This window comes from Rhinolophus sinicus, chromosome 12 (genome assembly GCF_057876585.1).
Source record: "Rhinolophus sinicus isolate RSI-liver-muscle chromosome 12, RSI-T2T, whole genome shotgun sequence".
NCBI classification, from domain to species: domain Eukaryota; kingdom Metazoa; phylum Chordata; class Mammalia; order Chiroptera; family Rhinolophidae; genus Rhinolophus; species Rhinolophus sinicus.
In genome coordinates, this window is record NC_142512.1 from 35,369,722 (window position 1) to 35,383,975 (window position 14,254).

A 14,254-nucleotide genomic window follows, 5' to 3' on the forward strand; every position below is an offset into this window, starting at 1 on the left:
TAACACCACTGTCAATAAGAGGTTTATATCTATGTAATCAATTTTTAGCCATACTATATTATTAGCTATAGCTGAAATGCATGTTTAGAACAAAACTTACTTTTAATTCTTCTACAGTAGCTTTAATTTTGGCATATCCCATGTGCTGTTTTCCCATCAAATGATCATCTACCCGGGACTGGGCATCTCCTACTATCAAAAAAGCTCCACACACTTCACAAACTTCCATTTGTTTTTCTTGGGCAGCAAAACTTTCAATTGTCTAAAATGATAAATCAGTTATTATTAGTATATTTGAGGAAGAGAGAAACAAAACCCAAAAAAGTACTTATCATTTAGACTAGAGTTCCAATTTTGTGAGTTGCTACTCTCCATTGTCTACCCCCACCCCAGTCATTAATATCAAGCAGCCTTTAGAAAGGGAAAGCATGGATGGCAACAGCACCCAACTTTCCCTATCATCCTGGAAGTGCTGAGACCCCCATGGCTCAACTGTAACCACCGAATTCCCCACACCACCTTGGGAAAGTTACACTACCTTTCAGAAAATTACCTATTTCAGTCTGAATTCATTTCTTGCAAAGGCTAAAGGTGTCACCTCCATATTAAAAATGTTTTTCAAAGTCATTAAGGAATTGAACTCAATGAGCATAATCTGAACATCTATTCAATATTTGGGAACCAATGATCAATTATATTCTACCATCAATATCCAAAACATACATATTTTCTAATTAAAAGTTTTAAAAAGTCGACAATATTTTTAAGAGTATACCAATTTTGAACTAAGGTAAATATGTACTGAGTAACAAGAGAAAATAAAGCCCAGGCCCAAATGAATACTTATGATCTAAGACACCAGTTGGCAAGCCAGCAGCTAGAAGCCTATTTTTGTAGTTTTATTGGATATACAGCCACACCCATTTGTTTATGTATTGTCTAAAGCAGTTTTCATAATATAAAGACAGAGCTCAGTAGCTGCAACAGTATAGCCTACAGCTACCATATTTACTACGCGTACTTTAATGAAGTTGCTACTCACCGAAGTTGTGGACCTAAGTAATTCTCTCTCTTCTTTTAACTGTTCAACTAATTTCATCATTCCCTGGGCTTCTTCTACTTTTCCTTCAGATCCTAGTTCTTCAATCTAAGGGAGATTTAAAAAAAAAAAAAAGAAAGAAAAAGAAAAGCACTGAAGACTCCTTTCTAACCAAACTATCCAAATATTTTTCTTTTCTTCCCCAAGCGTCATTCACATTTAGTGGTTGTTTAGGGTCTTTTTACTTGGTTTTGTTTACTGAAGCCTCGTGTTTAATTTACCCTTTTGTCTTTTTACAGCATTAATGAAATGTACCTGACATGCAACAAGCTGCATTATTTTTAAGGTACACAACTTGGTAAGTTTTGACACCCATGAAATCAATACCATCATCTACATAATGAAAATACTCATCACCCCCAAGTTCCCTTGTGCCTCTATAGTACCTACTCCCCAAGCAACCACTGATCTACTTTCTTTCACTATAGCTTTTTTGCATTTTCTAGAATTTTATGTAAATGGACCCATGTATTTTTTTTGGGGGGTGGGGTTGGCTTCTCAGTCCGCCTAATCATCCATACTGTTACATGCACTTAATTCCTTTTTATTACTGAATAATTCCATTGTGTGAAAATATCACAATTGTTTATCCATTCACTTGTTGATAGACATGAGTTTTTTGCTTTTTTTTTTTTTCGGATTTTTGCCTATTATGAATAACAAGGCTGCCATACACAGCGGCGCACAACTCTTTATGGAAACATGTTTTCATTTCTCTTCAGTAAATATCTAGGAGACTGGCTCATGGTGTGTCTGTTAACTTAAGAAACAGATAAAAAGTCTTGTCCAAAGTTGTTGTACCATTTTACACTCCATGAGCAGTATATGATCGTTCTAGTTTGCCCACATCTTCACTAACACTTGATATGGTCAATCTTTGTAATTTTAGCCATCCTAATACATATTCAATAAAAAACCCATTGTGGTTTTAATTTATATTTCCCTAATGACTAAGAACCTTTATATTTATTTATTTATTTGCCATCCTTATATCTTCTTTGGTTAAGTGGTTTATTCCAAATATTTTCTGACACTAATGCACACAGTTTTACCTGTTGCAGGAGTACATCAATTTTATCTGTTAGAACCTGAATTTTTTCTTCATTTTTGCCTGTTGGGCCAGCTGCCTATTAAAGACAATAAAATGTATTATTAAAAAGTAAAAAAAAAAAGGGTAAATATTCAAACTCTCACATACCACACACATTTGTGTTTTATAATCAAAAAATATTGAATCACAAGGATAGTAACTTAATTATCTTCAATTTGTTAGCCAATTATATATTATCAGTTACTAATATTCAAGAAAAAAATCTTATGTTAGTAAAATCAGTAGTACATTTACTAATAAAGACTGAAAAAATAAGTGCCTTTTAAGTTTCATGTCATTCTAAAAGAACACAAAGTAATAAATGAACTGGAACACAAGTTTCAATACTAGGGAGGTCTCTGGGTCTCCAGAGAACAAGGACACTTTACAAAGACTGCAAATGAATTTCACACTCACCCCAGACGACTGCTGGTTTTGAGATAATGCCAAACGAGCATGGCCTCGTCTAATTCTACGTTCTACTTCTGCAAGTAAGCTCTGCAGATATCGCAAAAAATCTCTCTCATAGCCAACTTTCATAAAACGAGAACTTTTCTCATACCTGATAAAAATGAAAATAAACAAGCGTTACACTTTTTCCACGTCTTTATTACGACTCATATTCTATTTTCCCCCCACATATTCTACCTTAACTAGTCTCGTGGACTACTGCATTTAGGCTGAAGAGTAAACCAGGTGTTTAAGAAGTGAATTTCTAGCTTTCCTTCATCCTGGAAAAGGGAAGGCTGTATTTAGCTTCCTTCATCCTGGTAAAGGGATGGCAGTATTTAGCTTACTTCATCCTGGTAAAGGGAAGGCAGTATTTAGCTTCCTTCATCCTGGTAAAGGGAAGGCAGTATTTAGCTGCCATTATGGTTGGTAAGAGCATGGATTTTACAATCAGGCAAATCTAGGTGCTTCAACACCAACAATACAACTACATTGGATCTGTGACCCCAGACAAGCCTCATTTATAAAATCAAGGCTATTAAAAAGCAACTGTGATGTTTAAAAAAAAAGCTTAGGCTTTATGCTTGGCATTTAGTTATGTACTTATGTGGTGGCTAATAATATCATTAATGAAGCTACATGACTGTCTACCACCCCCAGCTACTGAATAGGACCTCACTCAGACATTCATTTTACATTCATTCCAATTATTTCTTCAATCTTTGTCCCCTTTAAACTAAATAATGATGGGTGTGGGGAGAAAATGACCCCCCAAAAAGGGTAACTTACTGTTTTCGTAGATTTTCATCATGAATTTTTTCACATGGACCTGAAGAGAAAGAAATATGAATGCATAAAGTATTGGTGATGTTAACAACTTTTTCTCTTGCCAAAACAAAGTTTTCTTAAAAAAAAAAAAAAAAAAAAAAGGAAAAAAGGTCCATTTTATCATTGAGTAGTCTGTAGACGCCTAAATTGAGCCTACTGAATCATGAAGCAACACGCCCAAGTAAGCATAAAAACTGTTCTCCTCAGTCTTCAGGATCAGTTTAATGGAGAGCAACTATAAGGTAGGAAAAGAAGAGGGAAAAGGAGGAAAGAGAAAATTGTTCCTTACTGCCACCCAAGAAAAAAAACTGTGAGGAGGGTGGACATGTCTGAATCACGACCGACATCTTACTAATTTTGAGTATTTGCACATCAAGTCAGACAATACAAGACTAGCACCATGGTCCCACCCCTTCCCACCACCAAAAGGCAACCAATTTTAACCCTTTTAGCTATTTCTTCCGGGATTTACCTCTGTATTCCTAAATTCTATGCTTATTTTACTTTCTCTTCATTTATCTTAGTCTTCAAAATTTTAGGTTAAGTAAGTATTCAGTGTTTCTATTTTGTCTATGCAAGTACTATTAACTGCTGAGCCAAATAAAAGGTGCATTACGATGACACTTCTGACACACTCTACTTTGTTTTGTCAGAATTCTTTCATTTTAACTTCTATTTCTAAATTGTTCCAAAACACTTTTAACTCAACTACAGAAACTATCGCAACACTAATATCCCTCAACATTCAGAAGATATCAGAAAATCAGCTTCACTTTCTTCTGTGAGCTTCTTGACCTGCTTCAATCTGGGCTGCTTACTTTCTAAGCTCACTAACAGTGTTGTCATCCTGAGAAATTCCTTTTCTGGTCTGTATTGGATGCAGTTTACTGGATCTCTTGTTTTTCCTCCTTCTTGGTTTATGCCCCTGTGTTGGTAGTTTCCACAGAAAAGGTTCATAGGAGATAAATTTGTTGAGACCTTGCGTATCTGAAAAATATCTTTTCACCCTCACACTTTCCTTTTGGCTATGTAGCTAACCTGGATAAAAATATTTTTCAGAATCCTCAGGGTGTCTCTCCAATGTCTTCAAGCTTCCAGTTTGTTACTGGCAAATCTGAGGCCATTCCGATTCACAGTCCTGTGTGCCCCACCCCCAGTGTTCTGAAATTTCACAACCCTGCGCCTTGCTATGGATCGTTTTTCACTCACTGCTGTGTATTCAAACACATTCAACCTAGAGACTAACGTCCTTCATTCAGCACTGCAAATTTTTTAATTTCCTCCCTTCTGTTTTCTCTATCTAGACCCTTATTCAGCTATTAGAATACTAGACTGATATTTCAATCTTTTCTATCCGATTACCCAACATTCACAAACCTTTCCACTGATTTTTATTGCAGATTTCTCCAGTTCTAATTTCCAAGGGCTCTTTTGGTTTTTCAAAAGTTCCCTTTTTATATAGCATCCTAGTCTTCCTAATATCTTCTTGTATTTCTCTGAGGATACTACCGTGATTCCCCGAAAATATGACCCAACTGGACCATCAGCTCTAATGCGTCTTTTGGAGCAAAAATTAATATAAGACCCAGTCTTATTTTAATATAAGACCCAGTCTTATTTTAATATAAGACTGTGTATAATATAATACCGGGTCTAATACTAAGTTTTGCTCCAAAAGACACATTAGAGCTGATGGTCCGGCTAGGTCTTATTTTCGGAGAAACACGGTAAATTTAGTTAAAACTTTTCCATTTTTTTCTCCTGCTGTCCGCATTATCTCTAACTCCACTAAATTCTTTTTTTCTGTTGGCTTTGGTTAAACTTTCGTGTTGAAGGTTTTCTTCATATGTCTGACTGGTGTTCCTTGACTGGCAAAACACTTCCAAAATCTGACTGCAAGCTGGTATGCACAGGCAGGTTTTGTCAACTAATACGGGCTTTACCATTGCAAAATCAGGCAGCAAAGGCTTTCTTTTAGGAGACTCCCCAAGGGTCAGTACCTGTAGATCACTTCTCTGGAACTGTTCACTTTCTCTAAAGAATCCTCTTCTCTTCTGCCTGGGGAAAAACATCTGGCTGTATCCTTCTAGGAACAGGGCAGAGGAGGGAATGGGAAAACCCCACTATTAAGAATATAGATTTGTTTAATCTCTTACAATCTCATTTTTACTCTCTACTGCCCTGTGCTGTGTCTGGAATCCCAATATCTAGACTCATCCTAATGTGTTGTTAATGCTCTAGGGCAAGCATTGTGCTTAATTAACTTCTCTTTTATGTACCATTCTTGGAGAGAAGAAGATAGTCACTCAATTATGTATTTTTTTTTTTACATTTTCTAGTTCAGTTGAACTAGTCTCTTTAGTCCAATTTCTCCAGAAAATAACCACCTAGTCTCTTGGGGTGTATGGATGGGAGAAGCAGAATCACCAGATGCATAGGTTTTAAGAGCCTGACACCCACACTAGTGGTTCTTAACGGGTAGCAATTATGCCCCCCAGGGACATTTGGCAATGCCTGCAGACATTTTTGGTTGTCACAATTTTGGGGGGAGAGGAGGGCTGACATATAGTGGGTAGAGGGCAGGGACGCTGCTAAACATCCTACAATGCACAGGACAGCCCCCCAAAAATAGCAGAATCTACCAGCTCAAAATGTCAAATGTCAAGGTTGGGAAACCCTAAACTAGACTAATACGTCATTTTCGGTCCCATGACTCAACTCTGCCTTCTACGGTACCTGGTGCCTCCAAATCCTGAGCCTGCCCAGGGCTCCGCTGACCAATCACTTGTTCTGTGTAATATCCCCTTTTGCAGGCTTTCAGGGTACAGGTTTCTCTACTCTGTTGACTTTGCTGCTACTCTTCCATCCACTTGTTATCTTCCAAAATTTTGTTGACATTCTAATGTTATCTCTTCTTCTGTTTACACTTTTGTTTTACAATTTTCATTTTAGTGGAGGGATTTCAGGAAGGAGTGGAAATATATATGTGTCATTTAACTAGACTGACATTTATTAACACATTTAAAAATCTAAGCCAGGAAAGAAATTACTTTATCAATAAACTTTTAAGAGAAAACTTTTCAGAATTATAAAGTACCAGTTCTTTTTTAAGTCACAAGTTTGGTAAGAGTTACACAGAAAATTCACTTACCAAGATCAGAACGAGTGTTGGTGAACAATTCCGCAGGACAAAAACCACAGAGATAATATTTACAAACCTATTGAAGAAAAACAAAGGTACTTAATTTTTTTTAAATTGTTCCGTTTTAAAACTATATTGGAAAAGGATACCAAATAACTATTTTCTCATTTCTTGATCTCCATCTTTCAACCAAGTAAGTTTCAGAACAATTTCATTTGTTAAACCATTTTAGTTAAGCAGTGATTTCTGGACTCCTGGATTTCAGTAAAAGATGTACAAGACTGACAAGGAGTTACCAGTTTTTAAAATTACTGCCTACCCTCTCAACCACAACAAATATGGGAAGATGTCCAGAAAAAAGAAATATTTATTATTTTATTAAAAAACAAAAACAAAGGAATGGGTTCTTGCCATCTGTGGCAGCATGGATGGACCTGGAGGGTATTGTGCTGAGTGTCAGACAGAGGAAGATAGATGCAATGGCGTTTCTCTTTTATGTGGAATTTAAAGAAAATGAACAAACAAACACAAACAACCTCATAGGTACAGAGAACATTTTGATGGTTGCCAGATGGGATTGGGGAGGGGGAGTGAAAAAGGGGAAGGGTTGTCACACAGTAGTCATGGGGATTTAGCGTATAGCACAAGGAATATAGTCAATATTATAATAAACATGTATGGAGTCACAGGAGTACTAGATTTATCTGGGTGATACATGAAGGGTGGTTGGGAGCAGGGTGAAATAGGTGAAGGGATCAAGAAGCACAAACTGGTAGTTACAAAATAGTCATGGGGATATAAAGCAAAGCACAAGGAATATAGTCAATATGGTAATAACTATGTATAGTGCCAGTGCCAGGTGGGTACTAGACTAGTCAGGGGGATTACTTCTTAAATTATGTAAACGTCTAATCACTATTCTGTACACCTGAAATTAATGTAAAATAATACTGAATGTCAACTGTAATTGAAAAATTAAAAAGGGGGGGAAGAATAAAGGGGAATAAGAAGTTCAAATTTCCAGGTATAAGACAAATAAGTCATGGGGATGTAACGTACAACAGGGAATATAGTCAATAACATTGTGATAGATTGAATGAGAGTTCTTTCTAGACACTTAGGGCTAGATGTTAAATATGTAATTGTTTTCTGCCTCAAAGGTCAATTGTTTTACACTTGTTTGAAACAATGTGGGAACAAGCTGTGTCCAGAAAAACTAAGGTAAAAAAAAACCAAAGATTCAAAAATCATGTCTAAACAAAAGATTTAGTGTTATACCAATATTATCCTATTAAATACTTGATTTCTAAGATTACTCTTTGCAATTTAAACATTGTTTTTACAAATAAATTTATTAAAAAGGCTCTATATGCTTGAATGGTTAATAGTTTTTCAAATTATTTCCAAACTTCCAGTGCTCATATGAAATATTTTCAAATGCTATGTAATTTTCTAATTAAAAAGTGATTTGTTAAACTTTTCACCCACTTATATCACAATAAAATACCAATGCCAATACTCACTTTAAAAAAATATTTAAGAATCTCTTTTATTTGGGGTAGAGAGGAAAGAGTATGCTCCTTATCTTTCAGACTATAAACCCCGTTTCCAAGGGCCCAAAAGTGACTTACCAAATTTCTTACAACTGTAATAGTTATATGTAATAGCTTAGTAATAGTTATCACTAGCATGTACAGTTATTTAGAGCTACAAATCGTATGGTTATATAGTAATTTAAAAGCTAAATTTAATGTGCAGCTCTCACAGGTATGAAACTTTACTGTTACTGTGTATTTTACTTTGATGTATTAATTTATTTTAATTTCTACTTCCCATGTTTATAGAAGTATATTCTAGCATTTTAGAGTGGGTTCTATCTAAAGACTAATTTTTACTGTTTTTTAACAGGACTTCTATTGTCATCATACATAACTGATAAATGTAAGACTGCTGTTCTTTATGTTTAAATGAGGCCAATCTCTACGACGCTCAAAAAGGCTCATCATTAAAACAAAAGGAATAAATATCTCTATGGTCCCTCCTGATTCTAAAACATAACTAAATACGAACTTCAAGTATTTCTAGGAAGGAATCATGTAATTTTTTTGGTAATGAAAAACCAATAGTTAAAATTAATTGAACCTTATTTTTAATAATTTATCACCAAAATCAAACCGAATTTGGGCTTTACCATGTATTGTGTGACTTAACTTTTCTGGAAAACTGAGTATTACTAGCTCCAAGGTTTGTCATAAAATGTCTACTAAGTGTTATTTTTTAAAAGTAAAATACCTTTGTTTTTTCAGAGCTATTTAAAGTTTTATTCTGAAACCTAAGCTTTATTTATATGAATAAGGCTTTCTAAATAGTAGATTCTATATGCTCAAAACGCCAAGTCTAAATGTACTAAGTCCATTTTTTCAATAAAATACATGAACATGTGAATCTAATAAGTATTGCATGAGATTTTAATTTAAAATGGCATTTAACTTAAAAATAGCATTTAAGTTTTAAAAAGTGGAAAATGGCACTTCAACAATCATTTAACATGACTTATAACTGATGCTGGAAATACAAGAACAAGACCCACTCAAGCTCAGTCTCGTAGGAGACAGACACAAAAACAAAAAACGGTATACTAGCATGTACATGCAATACTAGGAATCTAGCTACTTCAGAATCTAAACTAGAACCCATTTTCTTAATCCAGTTCTGTGTGCTATTTCCACTCTTTATCTGTCCTTAAGATACTGCCACAATGCAATGAATGGTACATCAAAATATTTGTTACTCTATCCATAAACTAGCTATCTAGACTGCTTCTTGTAACCCTAGGGCTCCTAGGGATTGGGGGTGTTTAACACTTAAGTATTTTATTCAGCAAGTCTTCAATAAATGTCCATCATGGATCTGATCTAATGATCTAATAACCAAAGGTGGAAGGGGGGGAGCAGAATTCTCATGACTAATTGTGATTTATCCTCTTGATAAATTTAAGGCAACACCAGTGACAGAAGAGTTCAATCTCAATAGTATACTTTAGTGAATTCACTACCAGCTAAGAGAATGCAGAAATACAATCATCTTGGAAATTAACTAGAAAATTCTAACTGCAAATTTCCTTCATATTAAACAAAGTCAAACTGTCAAAAAATTAAACAATATCTGGCATTAGATATGGTGTTGGGAAAATAACACTCCAAACAATACTAGAGGGTGGTAGGACAATTTGGCAGCATCCATCAAAATGTAAAATGTGCATTTAACTTCACCATTATCTTTCTAGGAAACTATCCTACAAGTGACTCAACTAGAATGTTCACTGCAGCTGGGTTGGTAATGGCAAAAGAATCAGACATACTATATTTACATATTATATTAATATATCTATGACAATTTCACTTATAGGTATACATGTGTTATGTGTCTGTAAGTTATTAGGAAAGACTTGGAATCATGCATACTTTTTTTTTTTTTTTGCATACCAATTTTTAACTTCTTCCAGGGATTTAGCAATGGGGAAGGGAGCAAGGGGGATTTGGCGATGGGGAAAGGAGGCAAGGACAGACTTTCACGGTTTACTTCTATGTTAAATTTTAATCTTTTTATAGCAAGCATGTTTACTTTTGTAAAAAATAATTTTAATGGTTTAAACTAAGAAGGAAAACGAAATAGTAAAATCAATTCCCAATGTATTAATGGAATCAATCTTTAATTAGAAATTATTTAATGTAAAGAACATACACATTTTGGGAGAGGGTTTAAGTACAACATACTGGCTAAGACTTACACCTTAACAAAAACAATCGTTTTTTTAGCATTCACTTCTTTAAAGTACTCATCAGTTTTGGTCACCAATTTGGACCATGTCCAATCACAAAAATACCCTGACAATATCTTACTGATTTTTGTCTTTATATAGTTGAATCCAACAGTAAGCAGTATCATTCTCTCTTGAGCTAATCAAATATTTTCAATGTTGTCTGCATTATTTTGTTAAACTGCTTTCCCCAAATCAATTGAATGCCTAGTTGTTTCACATGCCCTTGGTCAGGTCAGCTACATATTATTTACAAATAGTAAAGCCTTCAAGTCATTAAATCATACCCTGTTTCCCCGAAAATAAGACCTAGCTGGACAATCAGCTCTAATGCGTCTTTTGGAGCAAAAATTACTATAAGACCCAATCTTATTTTGCTATAAGACCGGGTATTATAATATAATATAATACCAGGTCTCATATTAATTTTGCTTCAAAAGACACATTAGAGCTGACTGTCCCACTAGGTCTTATTTTCAGGGAAATGGTATATAAATATCTTTTACAGGGCGGCCGGATGGCTCAATGGGTTAGAGTGCGAGCTGTCAATAACAAGGTTGCCGTTTGATTCCTGCATGGGATGGTGGGGGGCGCCCCCTGCAATTAAGATTGAAAACAGCCACTGGACTTGGAGCTGAGCTGCGCCCTGGAGAAACACACAGTTCCCCAATATTCCCCAATTTAAAAAAATTAAAAAATAAAAATAATAAAATATCTTTACAAACACCTACAAACATAGGTCCCTAGCTAAAATCTTGTGGATGCTGTAAAGAACTTCTTTTGGAATTCTAGGTTACTAATAACTTTGATAAGCAATTGCTTCCAATAGATACCAAGTTCCATTTTATAAACAGTCATAAAGATAACTTACTCAATTTCTATTTCTGATAATCTACGACTGTTTTATACATTTCACTCTGTAGTCTTTGGTCACTTACACCATTAATAGTTTAACTCTGACTACAACAACTAAAAAGTAAATGTTTCTTTTTAGCTAAGAGTCAAATTCATTTTTTTTAAAAGATAAAACCACAAAAGAATAAAAATTTAATGTAAGAATTTGCAACAAAAATATTCAGTCCCTGATAACACAGTTTCATGTTTCTGCTGTATCATGATCACACTGTTCTTCATTTCCATGCCTTTTATTGCATATACCTTTGCAGTCATGGGTCACTGTTTTTATTGCCTACAGACTTTTGGTAAAAATTTGATCAATTTCCCACGGCAGCCAGATAGTAAACATCTCTCCTGCTTAGAAACCTTCAACTGTTTCCCAACGTAATTTAGTCCCCACTTTTAATAAGGCTTAAAAAACCATTCAAGGGGCAGCCGTTGGCCTAGTTGGTTAGAGCGCTGTGCTCATAACACCATGGTCACGGGTTCGATTCCAACATGGGCCAGAGAGTTGCGCCCTCCACAACTAGACTGAAAACAACTATTTGACTTAGAGCTGATGGGTCCTGGAAAAACACACTGGTTCCCCAATAAAAATTTTTTCACAAAATGCAGCTGAGATTACTTTAAAACAAAAACATTCAAATCCATGTTCCTGCCCATCTATCCACATGCCCCCTCCCCTCAACAAAAACAAACAAGGGCCCCAGCTATAATACTAATTTACAATTTCTCAGGTCTAGAATTTTCTCCAGCCCCTAGGAACATTTATTTGTCTTCTCTCCCATTCCCTCAGGCTAATTCCTAAAAAGTCCTTTAGGTCCCAGTATGTTTTTTTTCTTTTTGGGGAGAAAATAAAAATTTTAATACATGTGCATGGGAAATTCACATAAGTATGAAAATTCCAAAAACAGTGAGGCGACATTGGGTATATACGAGTAAGACATTTTAGACAAAGTAGAAAAAGGTTAGGATAGGTTTTAGATTTCAGAAGTGAGAATGGGCGATTTATAGGGAGTTGAGGAACGGGGGAGCACACGTGGCAGGAAAATTCTTGCAAGACAACTCAGAAACAGCGGGACACAACGGGTACCTAGCTAACAAGCTTGGAGTCTTCCTTAGGTCCCAGTATTTAAGGGTCACTTTAAGACGCCTTTCCAGAGCACACCAGTCTGGGTTAGGTGCCCCTCTCACGTGTGCTTTTCTAGACCCTATACTTTTCCCCATTGGGTATTTATCACTGTGCTATAAAAGCACATTTACTCCTTCATATCTGCCACCAGACTGGTGGTTCTCTCAGGCCAAGTACTCTACACTATACTGTACGATAACTTAAATGATACTTTTTGTTGAATGAATAAAGGAATTCCCCCAACTTACAAGAAATGATGAGAAAGTTAAACATATTTTATAAAATAATGAAGCATTGTATTGTATTACTAATTTTAGCTACTTTCTCCCCTTGTGAAGAAATCAAGTCTAATGATATAGTAGCATGCGCAGACAGACAGGTACACACGGACAGACGCGCGCGCGCGCGCGCACACACACACACACATTCCCTAAAGCAATCAAATATTAAGGTAAGACCTTAATATTTTCAGTGTGGTAATAGTATTGTGGTTTTTTTTTAAGTCTTTGTATTATAGAAATACATAATGATGTCTTTACCATTGAAGTGATAGAACTGCTTCAAAATAATGGAAGGGGGAGGAAATAATAGTGGCCATGCGCTGATATTCATAAAGTCATATTGGGTTTGGGTACACAGAGAGTTCATTATACTGTTCCCCTACTTCTTGTCTACGTTTTTGGGAGAAAAAGCAAACAGCAGTTAAATACACATATAACACAGACTGCTGGCAATTCAAGAAGTCCAATACTTACCAGGAACTATATAGAATAAGGCAGGAAATGCCTCCATTTCTGACAGAAAGAACATTCTGGTGATTTTGAATTAAAACTATCTATTAAAATACTTATACTAGATGTCAGGCACTATAATTATTATTTTTTTGCTTCCAATCTTCCTTCCCAAATTCTGAATCCCTTTTTTAAGATGTTAAAGTAAAAATGTGGACAGAAGCCTTAACTGTTTTTTTCTTTTCTAAATAACTTTCAGTGTCAATGACAACATTTGCTAACATTCTGAAGATTTTAGAAAAGAACATTTAGTTCAATTCCCTTCATAAATCATTAAACCTTCACGGAGTAAAAGGCAAAGTTGAATTTGATAAATGATGAAAGAAATCTAATTTTCGATATTATTAGAATCAGAGTTAAGCCAGCAGTTACATAACTTCACATTTGGGTTGAGCGCTATAATGTAAAAACCTCAATTCGAACTACAAAATTTCTGTTATCTATTCAGATGATTACAAGGCTACTAATGCCTTTTCTGGCAAATACTGAAATCTTCCCATGTGGACACACTAACAGAAAGATGCTCACGCTAGGCAGTTAAAATCATATGCTTTTGTCATCACTGTGGTTGGTGAGGATTAATAAAGCAGAGCAAACAAACTGCTCAATGCAAAATACCAATAATCTCAAGAAAATATAAAATGTCAACAAACGAGGTAAGAAGGTATGCCAATGAATCCTTGGAACAGTATTAAAGCTGATTTGACTTTAGCTCAGATCCAGAGCAATCTGCAAAGAAGGTGGAAACGCCTGTTAAATACTAATCCCAATCCCAGTAAGGCACTTTTCAAGATTCAATTTTGATTGTGGTTATACATACATCATTACAAAATAAATGAAAGGTCGATAATTTGCATTACAGAATGCATCCTTCACTTAAAAACAAGCTTTCCCAAGTGCTACTCAATTAAAAACCCAGAACTAATATAGGTCAGGAAGCAATAGAATGTATGAGGCCGTTTCCTAAAATGCAGATTTCTGGGGCCTTCCCCCAAACCTATAGAA

The 14,254-nt window shown here is 35.3% G+C and overlaps 1 protein-coding gene across 10 annotated transcripts in view; it reads right to left on the reverse strand.

Annotated features, from left to right (window-relative positions):
* The window catches only part of LUC7L3 (LUC7 like 3 pre-mRNA splicing factor), a 28,262-nt gene that overhangs the window by 7,023 nt on the left and 6,985 nt on the right, over positions 1-14,254 (reverse strand). For 5 of the 10 annotated variants that reach the window (XM_074320018.2, XM_088802200.1, XM_074320019.2 and 2 more), the window contains exons 3-8: positions 6,619-6,685; positions 3,429-3,468; positions 2,607-2,751; positions 2,152-2,226; positions 1,043-1,147; positions 101-262 (exon numbers count right to left, since the gene is read on the reverse strand). In XM_074320018.2, coding sequence (XP_074176119.1) covers positions 101-262; positions 1,043-1,147; positions 2,152-2,226; positions 2,607-2,751; positions 3,429-3,468; positions 6,619-6,685 — 594 coding nt within the window. Of the gene's footprint in view, positions 1-100; positions 263-1,042; positions 1,148-2,151; positions 2,227-2,606; positions 2,752-2,837; positions 2,993-3,428; positions 3,469-5,467; positions 5,554-6,618; positions 6,686-14,254 lie in introns of those variants that run through there. The other 5 variants (XM_088802202.1, XM_019730977.3, XM_088802203.1 and 2 more) reach the window with 5 other exon arrangements.